This window comes from Molossus molossus, unplaced genomic scaffold (assembly GCF_014108415.1).
Source record: "Molossus molossus isolate mMolMol1 unplaced genomic scaffold, mMolMol1.p scaffold_m16_p_11, whole genome shotgun sequence".
In the NCBI taxonomy this organism is placed as follows: Eukaryota; Metazoa; Chordata; class Mammalia; order Chiroptera; family Molossidae; genus Molossus; species Molossus molossus.
The window spans coordinates 82,910,544-82,930,827 of NW_023425346.1; the positions used below are offsets into that span (position 1 = coordinate 82,910,544).

At 40.0% G+C, this 20,284-nt stretch overlaps 1 protein-coding gene across 8 annotated transcripts in view; it reads left to right on the top strand.

Annotated features, from left to right (window-relative positions):
* The window catches only part of PIKFYVE (phosphoinositide kinase, FYVE-type zinc finger containing), an 81,085-nt gene that overhangs the window by 32,508 nt on the left and 28,293 nt on the right, over positions 1-20,284 (top strand). For 7 of the 8 annotated variants that reach the window (XM_036253252.1, XM_036253254.1, XM_036253249.1 and 4 more), the window contains 15 exons: positions 241-300; positions 907-1,036; positions 1,431-1,611; positions 2,976-3,050; positions 5,603-5,710; positions 8,494-8,634; positions 9,211-9,337; positions 10,399-11,555; positions 13,220-13,320; positions 14,424-14,495; positions 15,363-15,534; positions 16,521-16,699; positions 18,680-18,793; positions 19,483-19,591; positions 19,700-19,854. In XM_036253252.1, coding sequence (XP_036109145.1) covers positions 241-300; positions 907-1,036; positions 1,431-1,611; positions 2,976-3,050; positions 5,603-5,710; positions 8,494-8,634; positions 9,211-9,337; positions 10,399-11,555; positions 13,220-13,320; positions 14,424-14,495; positions 15,363-15,534; positions 16,521-16,699; positions 18,680-18,793; positions 19,483-19,591; positions 19,700-19,854 — 2,881 coding nt within the window. The remainder of the gene's footprint in view (positions 1-240; positions 301-906; positions 1,037-1,430; positions 1,612-2,975; positions 3,051-5,602; positions 5,711-8,493; positions 8,635-9,210; positions 9,338-10,398; positions 11,556-13,219; positions 13,321-14,423; positions 14,496-15,362; positions 15,535-16,520; positions 16,700-18,679; positions 18,794-19,482; positions 19,592-19,699; positions 19,855-20,284) is intronic. The other variant, XM_036253253.1, reaches the window with a different exon arrangement.

A 20,284-nucleotide genomic window follows, 5' to 3' on the forward strand; every position in this document is an offset into this window, starting at 1 on the left:
GGGTATTATCTAACATTAGTATTTCATGGTTCTGGTGAGTTATTAATTCAAGTCTATTAAGTTTAGTATGAAGTGTGTGAAACAAGTTTAAAGACAAGTATTACCTAAAGCTTTCTTGAATTGGCTGGGCAGTGATGGGTTTAGTATGAGTCATACTTTGTGTGTGGGTGTGTTCTCTGTATAATTGTGCTAGCATGTCATGAGTCTCTGTCTTCCTTCTCTCTCTCTCCTGGTATGCAGAGTATCTGATTTCTGACAGTGGAGGACAACAGCTCTCAATAAGTGACGCCTTCATCAAAGGTAATTTTATCAAAAACTGTATATACAATGGTGTATATTTTGTTCATGAGGATATACTTGGGCCTAGCACATTGATTGGCAGAGTAGGTACTGAAAATATATATTGAGTCTTGTAGTATCATCACAACACAATTTTTATGTATAGTAATTTGAGAATGTCAAGAACATATTCTTGGACTTGGTTTGAGAGAAGGTCTGTGATCTGAAAAGTAATTCTTTAAAAGGCTTTAAAGTAGAATGTGAATTGTATTCTTTAAAAGGCATAAATAACATACTTTCCTAGAGCATGTCCTTGGCTGTGGTTGGCAAATGGCACTTAATTGGATTTCTGCTGTCATCTCCCTGAGTAGGGTGACTTAAGCTATTTACCCTCTGGTTGGGGAGGAGAGGTGCAAACCACTTACTCTTGAGTGTCCTTGGTTTAGGGAAGGTAGGATTTACTAGGTGGCTGCAAACTGCTGTTTATCTATCTGTCTTAGTTCTCCATTCTGCTTTCCTGGAATTTTCCTAGCTTCTTACTATTCTGTAACACATTGGTAATCTCTAAATCTCTAAGTTGATGGTGTAAAACATGACAATAAGTATAATTTCTCATTTTATACTTAGAATCCTTATTTAATCGTCGAGTCGAGGAAAAATCCAAAGAGCTGCCTCTCACACCTTTGGGCTGGCATCATAACAACCTGGAGCTGCTGCGGGAGGAGAATGGAGAGAAGCAGGCCATGGAGAGGTTGCTGTAAGGCAGTGAGCTTTTTATTTTAATTTTCCATTTTTATAATCTTCAATGACTTGGCAGGCATATGTGTAGTTCTTTTTCTTTATAAAGTCAAAAATGGAATTTTTTATATAACAAGAGTTCTAAACTGTGCTTGTCTGTCCCAGCTGTAATCTGTGTGTTAAAATTTGTATCAAATTAAAGGGGTTATCTTAATTGAGGATATTCACAATTTTCTTTATGTGCAAATTATTAAGGTGCAGGTATAATGGAAGAATAAAATTGACCATGCAGCTCTTACCTGTGAGCCTTAATTTATATGCTTATTTCTTTGTTGGCTATTTATTGTAGCTTCAAAATTATTGCCTCTGGCAGCATTAACTTTGCAAACTTCTTTTTTGTAACATTTTTGTAGTTCAGCTAATCACAACCACATGATGGCACTACTCCAGCAGTTGCTCCATAGTGAGTCATTGTCATCGTCTTGGAGGGACATCATTGTATCACTAGTCTGCCAGGTTGTTCAGACAGTCCGGCCTGATGTGAAGAACCATGATGATGACATGGATATCCGTCAGTTTGTCCACATCAAAAAAGTGAGCTCTGCTGCTAATGCTTTTCTAATGCTAGGAACTGTGAAGGGCCCCGTTATAATTTGTCTCTCAATGGTGACCTAAAAGGGTCATTATCGGAGAAGTCTAATCCGTGACTTCAGTGAACTGGTTGTGTTCTGATTAAAGAATAATGCTTACAACTTCATATTGTCAACATAAGGGAAATCATGTCTCTATTTGAATTTATTGTATCATTTGCCATGCAATATAATACCATAAATACGCTAGTACATGCCTATATAACAATATGTGGCATGAATTACATGTAATATTTTTTTCTGAGTTGGTTATAAAGCACATTTGGAAACCAAAATTAACCAGATGACTTTATTATGCAGTTGGATTGATGTAATCCAAGGTTAATTACATAATATTTCACACGTGGCTGTGACAGAATACATATGATCTTCCAAGATTTATCAGCTGAGCTGAAATGGAGATCTTTTGAAGAGGTAATCAAAGTGGATTGTAAGCGAGAACATCTTCCAAGCTGGCTTTTCTCTGCTTAAATGAGAGTCTGTTTTCATGTCCTGAGACTTCTAGCTTAAATACTCAAATGCCACTTTTACCAAGTTCCTTTGAGAGAACAGATATGCTCTAGAGGATTTTTTACAACAAAACAAAACAATCATTGCCCTGAAAAGCATCATGAGTATTGGTGAGTTAATCCCCTTTGTGTTCACAAAAGCCTCCAATTTTTGGTATCTAATTGCTGGGAAACAACAGATAATAAAATGCACTCATCAAACCAAAAGAAAAAATAAAAGGCCCATTACCATGAGGGGTGCTAGGTGGGGAGGGGGCGGGTTTTCTGTCTGCTCTATTTGTAAGCAACACACTCAGAGGGCATGGAAGCCAATCAGGAAGTGAGAGGTGAACAGTACAGGGAGTTGGTTGTGGGATGAGTTGGGGACCCAAACAAATATAATTTCTTGTTTCCTCTTCTTGATGTGTCATCCCTGAGAAGGCCCATTTTCAGATTACTGTGACTGTTCTGAAGAAAAGCAGTGGGTAATTACCTAATTTAGATCATAGTGGGGTCCTGTATGTATTTATTACCAATGGTGTTTAACTTAATAGTGGTTTTGATTGCTGAGTGGCACTGATTTGTTCAGTCAGATGGGTGTTTTAGGGTTCCAGAGAGTTCCCTGGAGAGTGGGAGGTATGAAATAGACAGTTGTGCTAGATGCCATTAGTTTCTGGTTGAAAGGAAGAACTATGTCCTGAAACTTTCTGTTCTGATTGTAGTATATAATAGATGAAATAAAAGCTGGAAATAAATAATAGCATCTGTCTGACTGGAGTTTAAGGATGTATTGAATTTTACTATTTTCTTGTTTCATCAGATCCCAGGTGGAAAGAAGTTTGATTCTGTGGTTGTCAATGGATTTGTTTGTACCAAGAATATTGCACATAAAAAGGTAACGTGATTCTGTTCAGCAGTGAAGTTAGCCAGCTCCAGCTTTGCCAAGCTGATAAGTGGTAGTACCCTAGTCATGGATAAAAGGGGAATGTGTACTGAGGAGCAACTTAGCAGTGTCTGCCATCGAGGCGAAATTATGGAGGTTCAGGGAAGGTCTCCCAGAGCCAGTGAGGATTAGGATTTGGACATGGAATTCATCAGGAGAAAGAAGGAAGAGCGAGAGAGGTTCAGGCTTCCAGACCAACACAGTGAAGGGATGCTGGCATCATTTCTCCCCTGACCCTGCCTCATCTCAGAGACAAGGGTTATCTGTCCAACTGGAGTTTTTCCAGAGGCCTAACCTTTTATTTATTTTTTTATTAAAAGTATTGTTATTGCTTTTTAAAGAGAGAGGAAGGGGGAAGGAGAGAGAGAGAGAAACATCCATATAAGAACATAACATCAATTGACTGCCTCCTACAACTTCCCACAGCCTAGGCATGCCATAGTCTGGGCAGGAATTGAACCAGCAGCCCTTTCTTTTTTTTTTATTTTTTATTTATTTTATTTATTTATTTATTTATTTATTTTTTTTATCCTCACCAGAGGACATTTTTCCATTTTTTACTCAGATAGAGCGGGAAGGAGAGAGAGGAAGAGAGAGAAACATCCATGTGAAAGGGACACATCGAGTGGCCGCCACCCACACGACCCAACCAGGGCCGGGGACAAACTGCAGCCAAGGTACATGCCCTTAGCGGGATCCGAACCCGGGTCTCTGTGGACCGCAGGCTGACGCTCTAACCGCTGAGCCAAACCGGCCAGGGCAGCCCTTTCTTTTTGGTGCACAGGATGACGCCCAGCCAACTGAGCCACTCTGGCCAGGGCTAGAGGCCTAGCACTTTAAAACTCTGTTCTCTTCTGGGCTGAGCTGCAGAAGTGTCACTGGTTCTCCATTATCTTTCTCACTTTCTATCTCTACCTGCAGGCCTGAGGCACTTTCTAGCACTAGACAGAGGAGTGGAGTGAAATACACCGGTGTATTCAGGAAACTCTCAGACATCCTTAGGTACAACATGGAAAAGGAGGGGGTGGAGGAAGCAGGCTTTGTAGCCCTTTAAGTGTCTTAAACTATTCTGAAGGTCACGGGTTCTCAAAGTGTGTACATCAGGGTCATGGGTGGTCCTTGTTAATAATGCGAACTCCTAAGGCCCTCCCTGGGAGAGTCTCCCTCAGTAGGGTTAGGGGGATGCCAGTGTCCTAGGGGAAGGATGGGGCTGCTTTTAAAGTAGTCACCTCAGGTGTTTCCAGTGTCATTTGTTGGTCCTCACATGTTAAGACTCCAGTGATCTGTAGTAGTGTTCTCCAACCTTGCTGTACTTCGGAATCACTGAAGAAACTTACTGAAAATAGAGATACTCTGACCGCACCTCTGGGGATACTGATTTGGTTACAGTGAGAACTCAGGCAGATTTCTGGTTTGAGGAACTAGATGGATGAGCTACACTCTTGTTTGCACTTTCTAAGCAGAGACTAATCATTTATTTTTTGTAAGGTATTAAAGCTCCTGAAAATTGTTAGTGACAGTAGATAAGTAGAAGTATGCCTGAATTTGATATTATTTCATAGCAGTGATCCAAAGTCAGTATTTCTACATAGTCTTACTAAAACAGTACATTACTCATTAAAGTAGAACTTTAAATCAAATTAAATGAACTTTGTTGAACTAAGAGGTGAATGTGTTGCGCTCTTCTCCGGAACTGAGATGTGGGAGTGGTAGAAACATGCATGAATGACTGTCTTGCCCCACTGACCGTATTTAGAGACAGTCTTTCCTTTGTGGTTGCGGAAAGAACCCTGACTAGTTCCCTAGCGGGTGAATCAGTGTTTGCAGGACTGTTGGTCAGTTTGGAGCTTGTCAGCTTGGTCAGTCTGAAGCCTCCACTGCAGTATCCAGGTTCTTCTGCCTGTCTTCAGTCGCCTGTGTTCAGTTGCATGGTTAGGGTATACCGTTTGGCTCTCTGCTTTTGGGGATGCTTTAAGGTTTTTTGTTTTTTTTAACTTCTTGTTATTCAGTTGGCTTGCCCAGTATATGACTGCTTAGACATTTATTCTATTAGAAATATATTCAGGAGACATTTTAATTCATTTCTCCCTCCTCTACACTTAAGTCTTTGAAAGGTTAAATTATGGTCTTTAAGCCCCTCTTTCCTCTACCCAGGACTTGTTATTTCTTATTGCAATATAAGAAGTAAAAAAATAGTTGAGATCACAGAGGATTAGGTTAAAATAGCACTAGTGAAATGAAGCCAGTTTTTGAAGAATTTTGCATTGCTTTAAAAAAATAGAATACCACAAAAGAAGTAAATGAGAGTATTTTAATACGAGTATATTAGATAATCTGTTTAAGAGAAATTAAAACTGTGAATTTAAAGCTATGATTAATAAAGGTCTATAAAGTACAAGCTTTATTTTATTTTTTTATGTCTATTGTTGAAAGTATTACAGATGTCCCCCCTTAAAGTACACACTTTAAAGGCTTTAACAGATTTTTACATTTTTTTTTTGTAGATGAATTCTTGTATTAAAAACCCCAAAATTCTTCTGTTGAAGTGTTCCATTGAATATCTCTACAGGGAGGAAACTAAATTTACTTGCATTGACCCTATTGTGCTGCAGGTAAGAACTCCTCACTGAAACAAGAATAGGGAAGGATATTTGTGCACTGGGATGCCCTCAGCTCTGCAGCTACACAGGCAAAAACCCGTTTGACTCTGCTTTAGGAAATTACAGCTGAGCTTCTGCTCAAGGGGCTCCTTTCTGGGAGAGGCGCACCCCCAGCTCTGGGGGGCGGTTGTTGGCTCTGCTGCTCAGAGTTCCATTTCCAGTTGTACCAATGCATTTGTTATTGTACATTTTGAATTTCCCTTGAGGCAGCCTCCAGCTATGCTGAGCTGCCTGCCTGGGCTGTCCATGTTCTCTCTCAAGGTACCAGTTGTTTTTGTTAGTGCTCTGCATATGAAGTTGCATAGGTTTTAAAAGTTGTCTGCTCCAACCCCTTTTATCCCACAAATGATATTAATTTTAATGTGTGTTTGTTCAAAATAGGAGGTTTTCAGGAATGTATTTCATATTACAGCAGAAACACTTATATTTGGTTCCAGAAATATTTAGGAAAACAATTACTTGAAAATTTATAGGTGATAGGCACATTTTTCCAAGAGTGGAAGGAACAATAGCTTTTGTACCGAATCCATTGACATCAACAGAAGGAACTGAATTGTGAAAGGCACCAGGGTTTATGAATCTCTGCTCTATTACTTAGTGAACTATATTACCTGGGGCTGTTTCCTCTTTGGAATTCAGCTACGTATCAGTAAAAATGAGAGGTTTTGACTAGATTTATACCATCCCTTCTAGCTCTGACTTACTGTGACTGTTCAGTGGAGAACTGAAATGAGTAAGGGAAACACAGTTATGTTCATGGAATCTAAGCTACTTTGATGCTGATGTTCTGGATCTCACCAGCGGGGTCAGCAGAAGACTTACAGGGTTAGATCACAGCCGCATTGATCCTAACACTCATCCTGATTGCAGAGGTGTTAAGATGTGTAAAACTGTATGTCTTAAAATTGATGAACTAGGTAATTGACATACACAGATATTTATTTGCAAAAAAGTTATACTAAATTTATCTACTTTCTTTGAACTCCATTCTTACAGTCAGGTTAACAGACTGAAAAGTCTTTTCATGTTAGAGAAGTAGGCTCTGAGCAAGTATGCACTTAGGAAACATGGTTTGATTCATATACCCTAAAGCATCTTGTTCATCAGTGCTTTAAAATATAGTTCATAATACCTTTAACTCCTGCCCTGTTAAAGCTTTTAGTTTGAATTGATAGAAAATATCAGCTGCCTCCCTCCTTTTTCTTTGCCTACTCAGTATGAGATAACTAAATAGTCAAAGAAGCTGAAAAGTAGATGAGAAAGGAAAAGGAGGATGAGAAACCAAGGGTGGGGAGAAGTTTAGCCTGTACCTTCCTGCTGTCTTCGCCAGGCCGGCCCTGTAGGTGCGTTGGTCCGCCACTGCTCCATTCCCTGCTCATGACCTGCCTCCTGATACTCTGTCCTTGTGGAGGCTGGCCCAGGCCTTTTTTTTTTTTTTTTTTAAACATGGTGTCTAATGTACAATATAATAGTTGATTGAAGTTGGAACTGAGAGGAAAACATCCCTGTGCCAGAGGCCAGAATCTTTAATAAAGTCAACTTATTCTCCTTATACTTTATTGAAGCTGCACAAATAAAATCAATTCTATTTTTGTTAAGAATGGGAGAATTAGCATGATCTCACTTATTTGTGGAATATAATGAACAAAATAGACCCAGAGACATAGAAGTAGGGTGCAGACTGACAAACCTCAGAAGAGGTGGATGAGGGAGGGAAGAGATAAACCACAGAACTTCTATGCATGTATGGGTCACCGTGCCATAGACAACAATGCTGGGGGTAGGGGGATGAGAGGGATCAGGAGGAGGGTGTCAATGGGGGAAAAAGAAGAAACATCTGTAAGAAAAATAAATTAATAAGAAAGAATGGGAGAATTAGAAAATACACAATTTCTGTTACTGAAACAGCGAGGTGAGGAGAAATATACTCATAGCAGGGCAGGTTCATTGTAGGGAATAGGCTCATCTATTGCTGGCGACACTGATCATGAATACAGTCTTGTTCAGAAAACACTCTGGGCAGATGGGGTAGAAGTGACAGACATGCTCACATGTTTAGTTGTTTCTATCTGGGCCCAGAAGTTTTATGAAACAATTAATGGCTTGTATTGTTTTAACTCTGGTTATTGTTTATAATATTCATTTGCTTTGAAAATAATCCCTTGTCATGAAACTGTATTAAGAATGCTGTTTTAATTTTTAACTATAACTGCTCTAGGTAGAGTATGATCTGTGGGGAGATTGAAATTAGGAAGTAGCTGAGAGAGCATCTGTTAGAGAGTGATTTATGCAGATACTCGGAAGAATGGATGCTCTGTTAGTTTCAGAATGCAGAAGGAGGAATCCTTACCTACATTAAAAATACTTTGAAATTGCTTTCATTTTAGGGGTCATGAGATTAGGGATTTTTGGTCTATTTTTTTTTAACCTCTGAAAACCAGCTAATTGGATTATTGGCTTTTATGGTACAGGTTATTAAGAATTAAAAACCCTTCAAAGTAAAATTAGTGATTGAAGAATGGAATTTCTGCTGAAACTCTTTTCAGCATAATCAGTAGTTTGGAAAGATGAGTAATATCCTTGGTTGTGTTTGAATTAATTTGCTTTTAGACTTATTATTTATGGATGAAGAAAACTTAAACTCAGTCTGATATTAATAGGCAAACTATGCTGATATTTTAATGTCTAGATCTTGAATTGTACCAGGTATAATATTTCTGATTTATCTTTTTTAGGAAAGGGAGTTCTTGAAGAATTATGTTCAGCGAATAGTTGATGTTCGACCCACATTGGTTCTAGTAGAGAAAACAGTATCTCGGATTGCCCAGGACATGTTACTGGAACATGGCATTACTTTGGTCATTAATGTAAAATCAGTGAGTTTTCTTATTTTTCTGTCATTTTAAATCGCAGCTTAAGTGTGTAGCATGTGTGGTAGGTATTCAGGGACCATTGATTATTTATTTTTTTTGCTGCACTGTCCTTATTGAAAGTAGGACAGGAGGTATGGCAGCTGTTTCACTATTTGAGACCGGAGGATCTCAGGCTGGAAGAAAGTGTGATTGGCTATGTACACTCATTGTAGGAGTCTACAAGACCAAAGATCCCTTATATTGTTTGGGGAATTGTACAAGCAGAAAATGTTGTCTCCCTTGACAACTTACTCTCTTAAGAATAGAGGCCAGTTCCAGAAGTCCCCGCCCCCACAGTGTCCTGCACCAGTGCATGATGCATAACTGCCTTTGATAATGTTCTCAGTATGTGTGTGGTTTATTTTAGTGGGCACTTGGTTATTTCTAAGCAACTATGCGTAAACTAACCTAGAATCAGAAAGTCATATAATTACTCAAATGAAGGAAATTCACTGTGAAGGTTATTTTTAAATTTTTCCAGCTTAAATTTACTGAGAATTTTATTTGTCTCTAATTTTATAATGGTTTTCTGCATTCTAGCAAGTTTTAGAACGAATCAGTCGGATGACCCAAGGTGATCTAGTGATGTCGATGGACCAGCTGCTTACAAAACCCCACCTGGGAACCTGTCACAAATTTTATATGCAGATGTTTCAGTTGCCTAATGGTGAGTGATCTTAAGCATAGATTCACCTGAGATTGGGGACCTGTGGGTATTAGTAACCTCATCAGCACTACCGTGTTTACTTCTTCTTACTATTTTTTAAAAATATTTTTTTATTGCCCTGGCCAGGTTGGAGTGTTGGCCTGCGGTCCAGAGAGACCTGAGTTTGGTTCCCGCTAAGGGCACGTACCTCAGTTGCAGTTTGTCCCCGGCCCTGGTAGGGTTGTGTGGGAGGCAGCCACTCGATGTGTCCCTTTCACATCGATGTTTCTCTCTCTTCCTCTCTCTCCCTCCTGCTCTATCTGAACAAATAATGGAAAAATGTCCTCGGATGAGGATTAAAAAAAAAATTTTTTTTTAATTGAGAGAGAGAGGAAGGGAGAGAGAGACAAAAACATCTATATCACCCTGGCCTGTTTGGCAGTTAGAGCATTGACCTGTGGACCAAAGAGTTTTGGATTCAATCCCCAGCCCAGCTGGGGTTGTGCAGGAGACAACCAAGTGATGTGTCCCTCTAACATGGATGTTTCTCTCTCCCTCTCTTCCTCCCTCTCTCATTCTCTATCAAAAAAAAAAGTGTTTACTTAGTAGGAAATATCTGTTAGCACTGGTTAAATGAGGATAGGCAACTGTGACTTTTTTTTCCACTTTTTGTTAAGATAGAGTGGGAGGGAGAAAGAGGAAGAGAGAGAGAGAGAAACATCGATGTGAAGGGACACATCGAGTGGCTGCCACCCACACGACCAGCCAGGGCCGGGGACAAACTGCAACCGAGGTACGTGCCCTTCGCGGGATCCGAACCCGGGTCTCTCTGGACCACAGGCCAACGCTCCAACCGCTGAGCCAAACCAGCCAGGGCAAAAGTTTCTTTCTTTCTTTTTTTTTTTTTTTTGTGGTATGTGCCCCTAGTGGGAACCGAACCCGGGACTCTCTGATCCGCAGGCTGACGCTCAACCGCTGAGCCAAACCGGCCAGTAACTGTGACATTTTTACTTGTAGATGTTAGCATAGTCTGGACTTCTGGATTGCCACCTATTCTTAACTTTCTGTTTGTTTATTTATAGAACAAACCAAAACATTGATGTTTTTTGAAGGCTGTCCACAGCACCTGGGCTGTACAATCAAGCTTAGAGGAGGCTCTGATTATGAGTTGGCTCGAGTTAAGGAGATCCTAATATTTATGATCTGTGTGGCTTATCATTCTCAACTCGAAATCTCCTTCCTCATGGATGAGTTTGCTATGCCTCCTACATTAACCCAAAACCCTTCCTTCCATTCTCTGATTGAGGGACAGGAGGATGAGGGGGCTGCACAAGAGCCGTTCAGTGGAAGTCCCCGCTCTCGGGAGCCCGACTTCCCGTCGGAGTTGCTGCCCTCTGATGATAGCAGTTTGCTCGAGTCCGGGCTTGTGTTTGAGAAGGGTGACCCGGAAAGAAAAAGTGTTCCACAGGATGTTGCCTCTGTGAAGCACCAAGAGTACGCCAGTGCTGCTTGCCCAGCAGGCGTCCCCTGTGCTCTCTTTCCATCCGTACCTGAATCACTGTTGCCGCTCCACGTGGACGACCAGCAGGGAGCCCTAGGCACTGAGCAGCCTGAGACTTTGCAGCAAACAGATGAGCTACAGGATCCCAAAAGCCAAATGAGAACGTTTAGAGATCCTCTACAGGATGACACTGGACTCTATGTTACTGAGGAAGTTACCTCTTCTGAAGATAAACGAAAGACTTATTCTTTGGCCTTTAAACAGGAATTAAAAGATGTGACCCTCTGTATCTCTCCAGTAATCACATTCCGGGAGCCCTTTCTTTTAACTGAAAAGGGGATGAGATGCTCTACCCGAGATTATTTTGCAGAGCAGGTTTATTGGTCTCCTCTTCTCAATAAAGAATTCAAAGAAATGGAGAGCAGGCGGAAGAAACAGCTGCTCAGGGACCTCTCTGGCCTTCAGGGCATGAACGGAAGTGTTCAGGCCAAGTCTATTCAGGTCTTGCCCTCGCATGAGCTAGTGAGCACTAGGATTGCCGAGCATCTGGGCGACAGCCAGAGCTTGGCTAGGATGCTGGCCGATTATCGGGCCAGAGGAGGAAGAATTCAGAAAAATTCAGACCCTTTTGCTTATTCAAAGGATGCTTCAGGTACTTCAAGTGGCAAATCAGGAAGCAAAACTGAGGCCGATGAAGAGAAAGGCTTGATCCCAAGTGACGCAGTGTGGTCGTCAAAGGTGAGCAAGCGCATTTTGGGTGCTTGTGTACATTTAGATGTGCTGAAAACTGTTATGGCAGGGTAAGAAAAAATCAAATATGACAAGTTGTGTGCTGATTTGTTCAATATTTCTGTTATCCTTTTTTGGTATCTTAGGTCTTTTGATTTATGTGTTGCTTTAAAATGTTTGAAATAGGAGTATAATGTAATGAAACTATGTTTTGAGGGTTTCAAGCTAAACTCGGCAGAGCTCTGAGGGAGGGGAAGTTTGGGGCTGCTTAACATTTCTGGCAGGATGACTTGGGTGTGGTGTGGGTGTTCTTGATTCTTTCATTGGTAGTAAGGGGGAGAGAGCAATGGAAGCTTATTGTGGGAAATGGATGTGTTTTTTTAAAAAAAGTTAGATTTATTCATTTTTAAACATAAAACACTTTGCAGTGTTATTTAACTATGACAGTGCCCTTTATCTTTACTTTTTAAACAAAAATTAAAGGCAAATTAAGGAAGATTTCATTCACAAGCACATTATTGATGATGGTGTTAATAAAACTAATGAATAAATCCATTTCTAGATCAGGACATGCAGTTGTTTAATAAAACAAATAAAAATGTCCAATATCACTGGTACTCAGGGAAATGCCAAATAATAATGGTGCACCATGTTTTATTTGTGAGATTGGCCAAAAGAAAAGTGTAAGAGGCATGCATGGTTAGTGAGGTAGGGAAAAGTACCTATAATAAACTATATAAATATCTGTTTATATGCATTTATATAATGTATAAGAGGTCTCTATTAATTTATATGAGCATGAATATACTTTGGATTCAGGACTTGTGTCTTTTATAACTGATTCCTGTATGAACAAGTAAGTGTTTTATATAAGGATGCTTAAAAATCTATTAGAATATATGTAAAAGGATGTTTACTGAAGCATTATTTCTAATTGCTTGCTACAAAAAGAATGAATTGGGTCTTATTATAGGACCAGATAGAGCCCATGGTATATTTTCAAGTATTAAAATGCAAGTTGTGTTTTGATAGATGTAGCATCATCTCATTTTTATAAAAACAATTCCCTGCGTATACTTGTGTAGAGGTTTCTGTGTGTATACGTGTGTGAGCTAGCGGCAAGAATGCATGGTCTTTAACTATACAGTCAAATTTATCAATTTGGGGGGTGTCGGGCGACCTCAAAGGAGGGGAGGCTGTATGTACCTCAGGAACATTTTTATGTACCTGTGTACTATTTGAATTTCAGCAGAGAGCGGGCTTTATCTTTATAATGACCAAAAATAGGTATGAAGTACAAATAATTAAATACCTTAGAATTTCCATATCTGTATGATGATGTATCCAGCCATTAGTTCAGACTCTTTCATATTTAATAAGCTATATATTCCCAAAATAATTTAATGCAGTTTTGTAAAAATAAATAGTATTTAAGAAACAAGCTGTTTAGATAATAGTTTGCATTTTTAAGTTTAACTTCAAGTTTTTGGATTGTTTTATCACAAAAACTAACTGCTCTTCTTCCTTGTATTTAGTTTCTTTTACATCTTTAGCAGAACCCCTACAGATAGGAGGCTTTCAAAATGGGGTGGGATGTGTTGGGTTTTAGAAGCACGCATTGCTCCTGGAGTGTGTTATGACTTGCGGGCGCTCATTGTCTCCTTCTCTCTCAGGTGGACTGTCTGAACCCCGTCAACCACCAGAGACTGTGCGTGCTCTTCAGCAGCTCCTCTGCCCAGTCCAGCAACGCCCCGAGTGCCTGTGTCAGCCCTTGGTAGGATTCTTGTCCCCTGCACTATTGCACTTTACCTAAGAGCAGAATTCCAGCAACTTTACATAAAAATTCAGTCCCTAGGATCTGTTTTTAGGTATATGGCATGCTGATGGCTATATATGAGAGAGAGAACTTTTAAAACTTGAGTTAAATATGAAATTTCCATTTGTTCATTGGTAGAAGTAAATGAGATTACCTTAAGTAAGAGTGAACTGAATGTGAGGCTGGAAGAGAAATTTGCTATTATAAAAGTGAAAAAGTTGATACAAAAGCTAGTTTTCAGCATTTTGATGATAACGTAATTTAGGCAGGTTTTCCTTTAGGTATTGTTTTCATAAAAACAGTCAGTCTTTTGCATTGGTTTAATCTAAAACTTAATTATAAGTAAATTGATAGAAACACACTTTGTAATGTAATAAGTGATTTGTTTTAAATGTTAGTCAAAAAAGCCTAGTTACATAGTTTATCTTTAGTTTTCAAAGTACTTGGAAACATAGCTCCTTGTTTTTGGAGCAGCATTTCCATGACAAAGTGTGTTCCATAGCTTAATCTGGGACCCCAGGAACACTGTTCTGCCAGTGAGATCAGGGATTCTTCTAGTGTCAGCAGGGCTACAGCAGGCGACAGGCCGAGGGGGCCCACAGGCATTTTCTCTTGGAGTGTAAGGACTCCTTAGGGCAGGGCTTGAATAAGATGTGGGTTTCAGCAGGGATCTAGCCAAGCTCTCTTATTTGTGGGCATTTATAAGTTAGATATAAAGTTAGAAATTGGCCTGCTGGAAGAATTTGAGCTGCAGTTCACCAGGCTCAGTAAGGTGTGGACCAGAGAGCAGGAGACAGTTTTACTCATTTAATATTATAGTTTATGCATCCTGATGAAATAGTTTCATGAGATACGAGTGGACTGGGAGTGGATAAGATGCTGTAGCGTGGCTAGTCCAAACTCGTTGAGATAAACCTGTTCTGTAACAAGGAAAGAATATTAGCTGCATCAGTATTACATTATAGGCACATCTAATAGATAATCAGTTTGTAGCCTCATAAATTGTCTTTGCTTTGTGGTAAGTCTCATGATACATACTAAGAAATGATCTCTTCCTTTAGGATTGTAACAATGGAATTTTATGGAAAGAATGATCTTACATTAGGAATATTTTTGGAGAGATACTGTTTCAGGTAAGAACAAATTTTCTCTTTATGTTCCACTTTTGCTTCATTGAATTCCAGAATTTCAACGTAAAGCATAAACATGAATTATTGTTTGTGTGGCCTTCAGTTTCATACCACATGCAAAGAAAGTCTATTTTATAGTCAACTGGGGATGTCTTACCCTGTTCATTCCTCAGATCTTTGTCTATCTAATTATCCTGCGAGCACTAAGACTTCTTCTTTTCTTTAGGATTTGTGTTTTTACAGTGATTCAAATGAGAGGCAACAGAAGCAGAGGATCTTAAGTTGAAGTCTTAGTGCTATCACCTGCCACTTATATTTCAAAGAGCAAGTAACTTGATCTTTACCAGCCCTCTTTATGGGGATTAAGAAGATCTAGAAATGTAAGGAGTTTTAAAAATGTTCAGCAAATAGGGAAACTCTCACCATGCTGTCATCGAAGACAGCATGTTCAGCTCCAGACCCCAAGCAGTACTTTTTTTTTACTCCTCACCCGAGGACATTTTTAAATTTTTTGTTCAGATAGAGGGGGAGGGGGAGAGAGGAGAAGAGAGAGAAACATCGATGTGAAAGGGACACATCGAGTGGCTGCCACCCGCACGACCCAACCAGAGCCGGGGAACAAACTGCAACCCTTAGCGGGAACCGAACCCGGGTCTCTCTGGACCGCAGGCCGACGCTCTAACCGCTGAGCCAAATCGGCCAGGGTTCCCAAGAAGTACTTTTCAGTGGAACCTGCATAGACCGTCCACCAGTCATTCTCAGGCTAGAGAGGACGCTGCACTTCCTTGACAGTGGCTCTGATTAGTCAGTATTCATTACACATCGCTCCTCAGTTTTATGGTTAATGTGAGGACTTTCTTTTTGTCAAAGGCCTTCTTATCAGTGTCCTAGCATGTTCTGTGATACCCCCATGGTGCATCATATTCGGCGCTTCGTCCACGGCCAAGGCTGTGTGCAGATAATCCTGAAGGAGTTGGATTCTCCAGTACCTGGATATCAACATACGATTCTCACCTATTCCTGGTGCAGAATCTGCAAACAGGTAAATGTACCCAGTAGCTATAATATTTCATATGATACTTATTTCTCTTGTGTAGTTCTTTTTTTTAGGGGGATAGTCTGTTACTTGGGATTATGCTAGAAAGGAAAAGGTAATGTTACATCACAATGAAAAACTTCTGTGTATCAAAATTATAACATATGTGACCAAACATTAATCTACTTAATATTAAATTTCTATAACCCATGAAAATAGAAAAATGGGCAAAGGGCACGACGAAGCAATTTAATACCAATGGTCAATAGTTTGTGCAAATAAATTTTACTTACGAGTAGTCAGAGAAGTGTAAATAAAAACCAGTGAAGTATGTTTCTAGTTTTTCCTTAAGAAACCACATTTCAAAGACGTATAATTCCTGAGACTGGTACGAGAGTGGGGAACTGGCGCTCTGATGCTGTTGGGGGTTGTGTGAACTAGCACACCTGTTTCGGAGACAGCGCGGCTAAAAGCGACAGAGACTGTGCAAATGTTCAAGTCTCTTGACCTTCCTGTTTCCACTTTTATTAATTTATTCCAAGGAAATAATTATGGATATTTAGAAGTATTTATATACAAGGGAGATAAGAGCATCATCAAAATAAAGAAAAACTTGGAATGACTTAAAGGCACATCAGTGGGGATTGGTTAAATGCATCCATATAATGGGATACTCTGAAGCCATTCAAAATCAAGTTGTACAAGAGTATTTTATTGGAAACATTGATGATCCATTACTAATTAAAAGAAAGAAAAGATTATGAAACTGACTACAGGAAATAATTTTTATCATATTGATGTTGGTGGTCAGATTACTGGTGATACTGCTCTTCCCAGCCATCCCTGACTCCACCCACCTTTAAATGTTTCTTTCTTTTTCAGGTTTCCGTAGTCAGAATATATTAGATTTGCATTAGAAAAGAAAATGTATTATTTAAAAAAAAGATTCTCAGTATGTGATTAGATAACAAACGATTTATGCTGAATTTCAGGTAACACCAGTTGTTGCTCTTTCCAATGAGTCCTGGTCCATGTCATTTGCAAAATACCTTGAACTTAGGTTTTATGGGCACCAGTACACTCGTAGAGCCAATGCTGAGCCCTGCGGTCACTCCATCCACCATGACTATCACCAGTATTTCTCCTATAACCAGATGGTGGCATCTTTCAGGTAAGAAGTCAGAGCTACCCTGTACGCAATCACGTACTCCCTGGAAGCTTTGTTACATTTTCACTATTACTAGATCGAATTGATTTGCGGTGTGTGTTGTACCCCACCGCTGACTTTGCAAATGCAGAGGGCCAACCCCTTGTGCTAAGCTTCCAGTACTGTTAATTCTGTTTACCCCTTACCCTGAGAGATAATAGGTATTGTTATTAATCTCACTTAGAGGGTGTATTATCTCACTTATAAAGCCAGCAAGTGATGGAGTCATGATGTGAACTAGTACATCTACTACTACAAGGTGTTACTCTTAACTGTAGTTTCTGTTTTTGCATCTGAGAGTTTGTCAGAATTTTTGCTAAGAAATTAACTGGCATGAGGGGAAGTGGATATTCTGGATAGAGCTAAAATCACTAGTTCAGAGATGGGTAGTTACACTGTGGTATTAAGTGATTTGAGAAAGCCTTCAGAATGTATCCAGAATCTGTCCGGCCAGTGTGACTCAGTGGACTGAGCATTGTCCATGGACGGAGAGATCCCTGTTCGATTCCCAGTCATGGCACATGCCCGGGTTGCGGGCTCGATCCCCAGTAGGGAGCATGCAGGAGGTAGCCGATTTATGTTTTTCTCTCACATTGATGTTTCTATCTCTCTATCCCTTCCTCTCTCTCTAGAAAAATCAATAAAAACCTATTTAAAAAAATATTTCCAGAATCTGAACACGTCTCACTACCTGCACCACTACCACTCTCGACTGAGCCTCTGTTATTTTTCACCAGATGTTTTAGTTGCCTCAACCAGTTTCCTTTTGGCCTTGACTCCTGCAGCCTCTTTTCAACACAGTGGTCAGAATGATCCTATTAGATGAAAGTCAGCGCAGGCCACACTCTCTGATGGGAGTCTGTTTCACCCTGAGTGAAAGCCAGAGTCCATTGACGGACCAGTAAGCTCTTACGTGCTCTGGCTGCCGAGTACCTCTGTTCCTACCTCCTACTACTCCCCTTGCTCCCCTTGCTGCAGCCTCACCTGCATCCTGGCTGGCCTTGGTTATGCTCTTCCCTCTTCGAACCGCCTGCTCCCCAAATGTCTGCCTGCTTTGCTTGTCTTTAGTTAGATTTCACCTCCTGACTTACTCTCACCCCAGCATTTCCTATTTTTCTCCATAGCACTTACTATCTGATAATTACATATTTTAAGTATTTATTTGTCTCCTTTGTTTTCAAATCTTATTCCTAAATCCTGAGGGTAGGAATTTGGACCTTGTCAGCACCTGAAACAACTCTTGATACGTAATAGGAAATATTTGTAACTGGACTCTTTTTTTTTTTTTTTAAGAGCTTTTAACTGTGACCTAGGGCCTAGGTGGGATGTAGTGTTTATTAGGTGGAAAGGAAAGACTCCTGAAGAATCCTCAGGAGCCAGGAAGGTGTGTCTGAGCTAACTGGGGGAAGGAGTCATCTCCCCACTTGTAGAGGTTTATATCCCAGGCATTTTGTTTTTAAACACATGAGGATAGCCTCAGGGGAATAACAGATGATACCACGGTGCAGTGTAAAGACAAACCAAAATCCTCCCAGAACTGGGGAGAATATTTATAATGCTCAAAAGTTGTCTTCAATATATTTTTTTAACTTAAAAGAAATTTCTTTTTTAGAGAGGAAGGGAGAGACAAACATCGGTGTGAGAGAGAAACATTGATCGGCTGCCTCCTGCATGCCCCCTACTGGGGATGGAACCCGAAACCCAGGCATGTGCCCTGACCAGGAATCCAGCCAGGACCTCTCGGTCCTTGGGACAATGCTCAGTCCACTGAGCCACACAGCTGGGCTGTCTACAATATTTTTATGATTATTTTAAAACCACTTTATAGAAACTTTATTATCTCTTATGTCTCATAGCCTTTAGTTGACCATCATGATATGCCTTTACTCAAAATATTAACATATTTTTCACTTTTCTACCCTTGCTCATATTTTCTTCTCTCAGTTATTCGCCTATTAGGCTTCTTGAAGTATGTGTTCCACTCCCCAAAGTATTCATTAAACGTCAGGCCCCATTGAAAGTGTCCCTTCTCCAGGATTTGAAGGACTTCTTTCAAAAGTAAGTGTTACTTTCTTTGATTATCTTCTTTGTTCAGGACTGCCTGTAATCTATAGCTATTTTAAATGTCAGGTTTGCTCATTTAGCTTTCTTTGAAAACAAATAATGGCATTTTTCTAATTGTGTGTTAAATATGCTTGATATAAAATAATTAAAATGTAGACATATATAAAAGTATTGAAAAAGAAGACACTGTCAGACGTAACAGGTGTTAAAAATTTGATGTACATCCTTTCGGGTCTTTTTTGTTCTGCAAAATGGCATATGAATTAGATAAAACATATTAAGGTTTTTTTTTTTTATGAATTTATTTATTTATTTATTTTTTTGTTACAGATATTTTACCTTTTTACCCCATTGGCACCCCCCACCCCACCCCCCCTCCACCCTGTCCCCGACTTAGTTGTCCATGTCCATTGGTCATGCATACATGCATATAAGTTCTGTGGTTTATCTCTTCCCACACCCCCACCCCCCATCCCCTCTTCTGAGGGATGTCAGTCTGTGCCCTACTTCCATGTGTCTGGGTCTACTGTATTCCTCAGACTGTTATGTTCATTATATTCCGTATATAAGTGAGATCAAAACATATTAAGGTTTTGTGTGACATTTCTTTTTTCTATTTATATGAGGTGAGAAAATTTAATTTCACTCTTCTAAAGTGTTTAATTCTTTCTATATATTGTTAGAGTTACACAGGTATATCTTGCTATTGATGAAAGACTTGCATCTTTGAAAACTGACACATTTAGCAAAACAAGAGAGGAAAAAATGGAAGATATCTTTGCACAAAAGGAGGTAATTTGTTTCTCTGACAGAAACCCAAAAGTTAACTACTAACTCACTGGAAGATTCTTCTGGAGTGTGTCTCAGATGGCTGGGCTGGAATTGTTCTGTTTCTTGTAGATGGAAGAAGGTGAGTTCAAGAACTGGATTGAGAAGGTGCAAGCGAGGCTTATGTCTTCCTCTGCCGATGCCCCTCAGCAGCTGCAGTCGGTCTTCGAGTCCCTCATTGCCAAGAAGCAGAGCCTCTGCGAGGTGCTCCAAGCCTGGAATAACAGGTGTGGCGTGCAGCCGCTGTGTCTCCTGGTGCTGCAAAGTGGGCTCTGCCACGAGGCTTTTAATTTAAGTGTCTTTATTAATTATGGATGTTTTATTTTGCTTTCAGTCTGTGGAAGCTTTTATTTTGTGTGACCACTATTACCCCCACATTTTTTCATCTCTTAAAATGTATATGCGAGAACATTATGCTAAGTGAAATAAGCCAGTCAGAGAAAGACGGGTACCATGTGATCTCACCCACATGTGGAACCTAATGAACAAACTGGACTACCAAGCGAAATAGAGGCAGACTCATAGATAGAGAGCAGGCAGGCATCTCAGGGATGGGGGTCTGGGGGTGGTGAAGAGTTTGAGCGAAAAAGAAAAAGAAAGCACGCTTGGACATAGACAAGTCTGGTGATTGTGGGGTGGAGGGGGTGGTGGTGATGG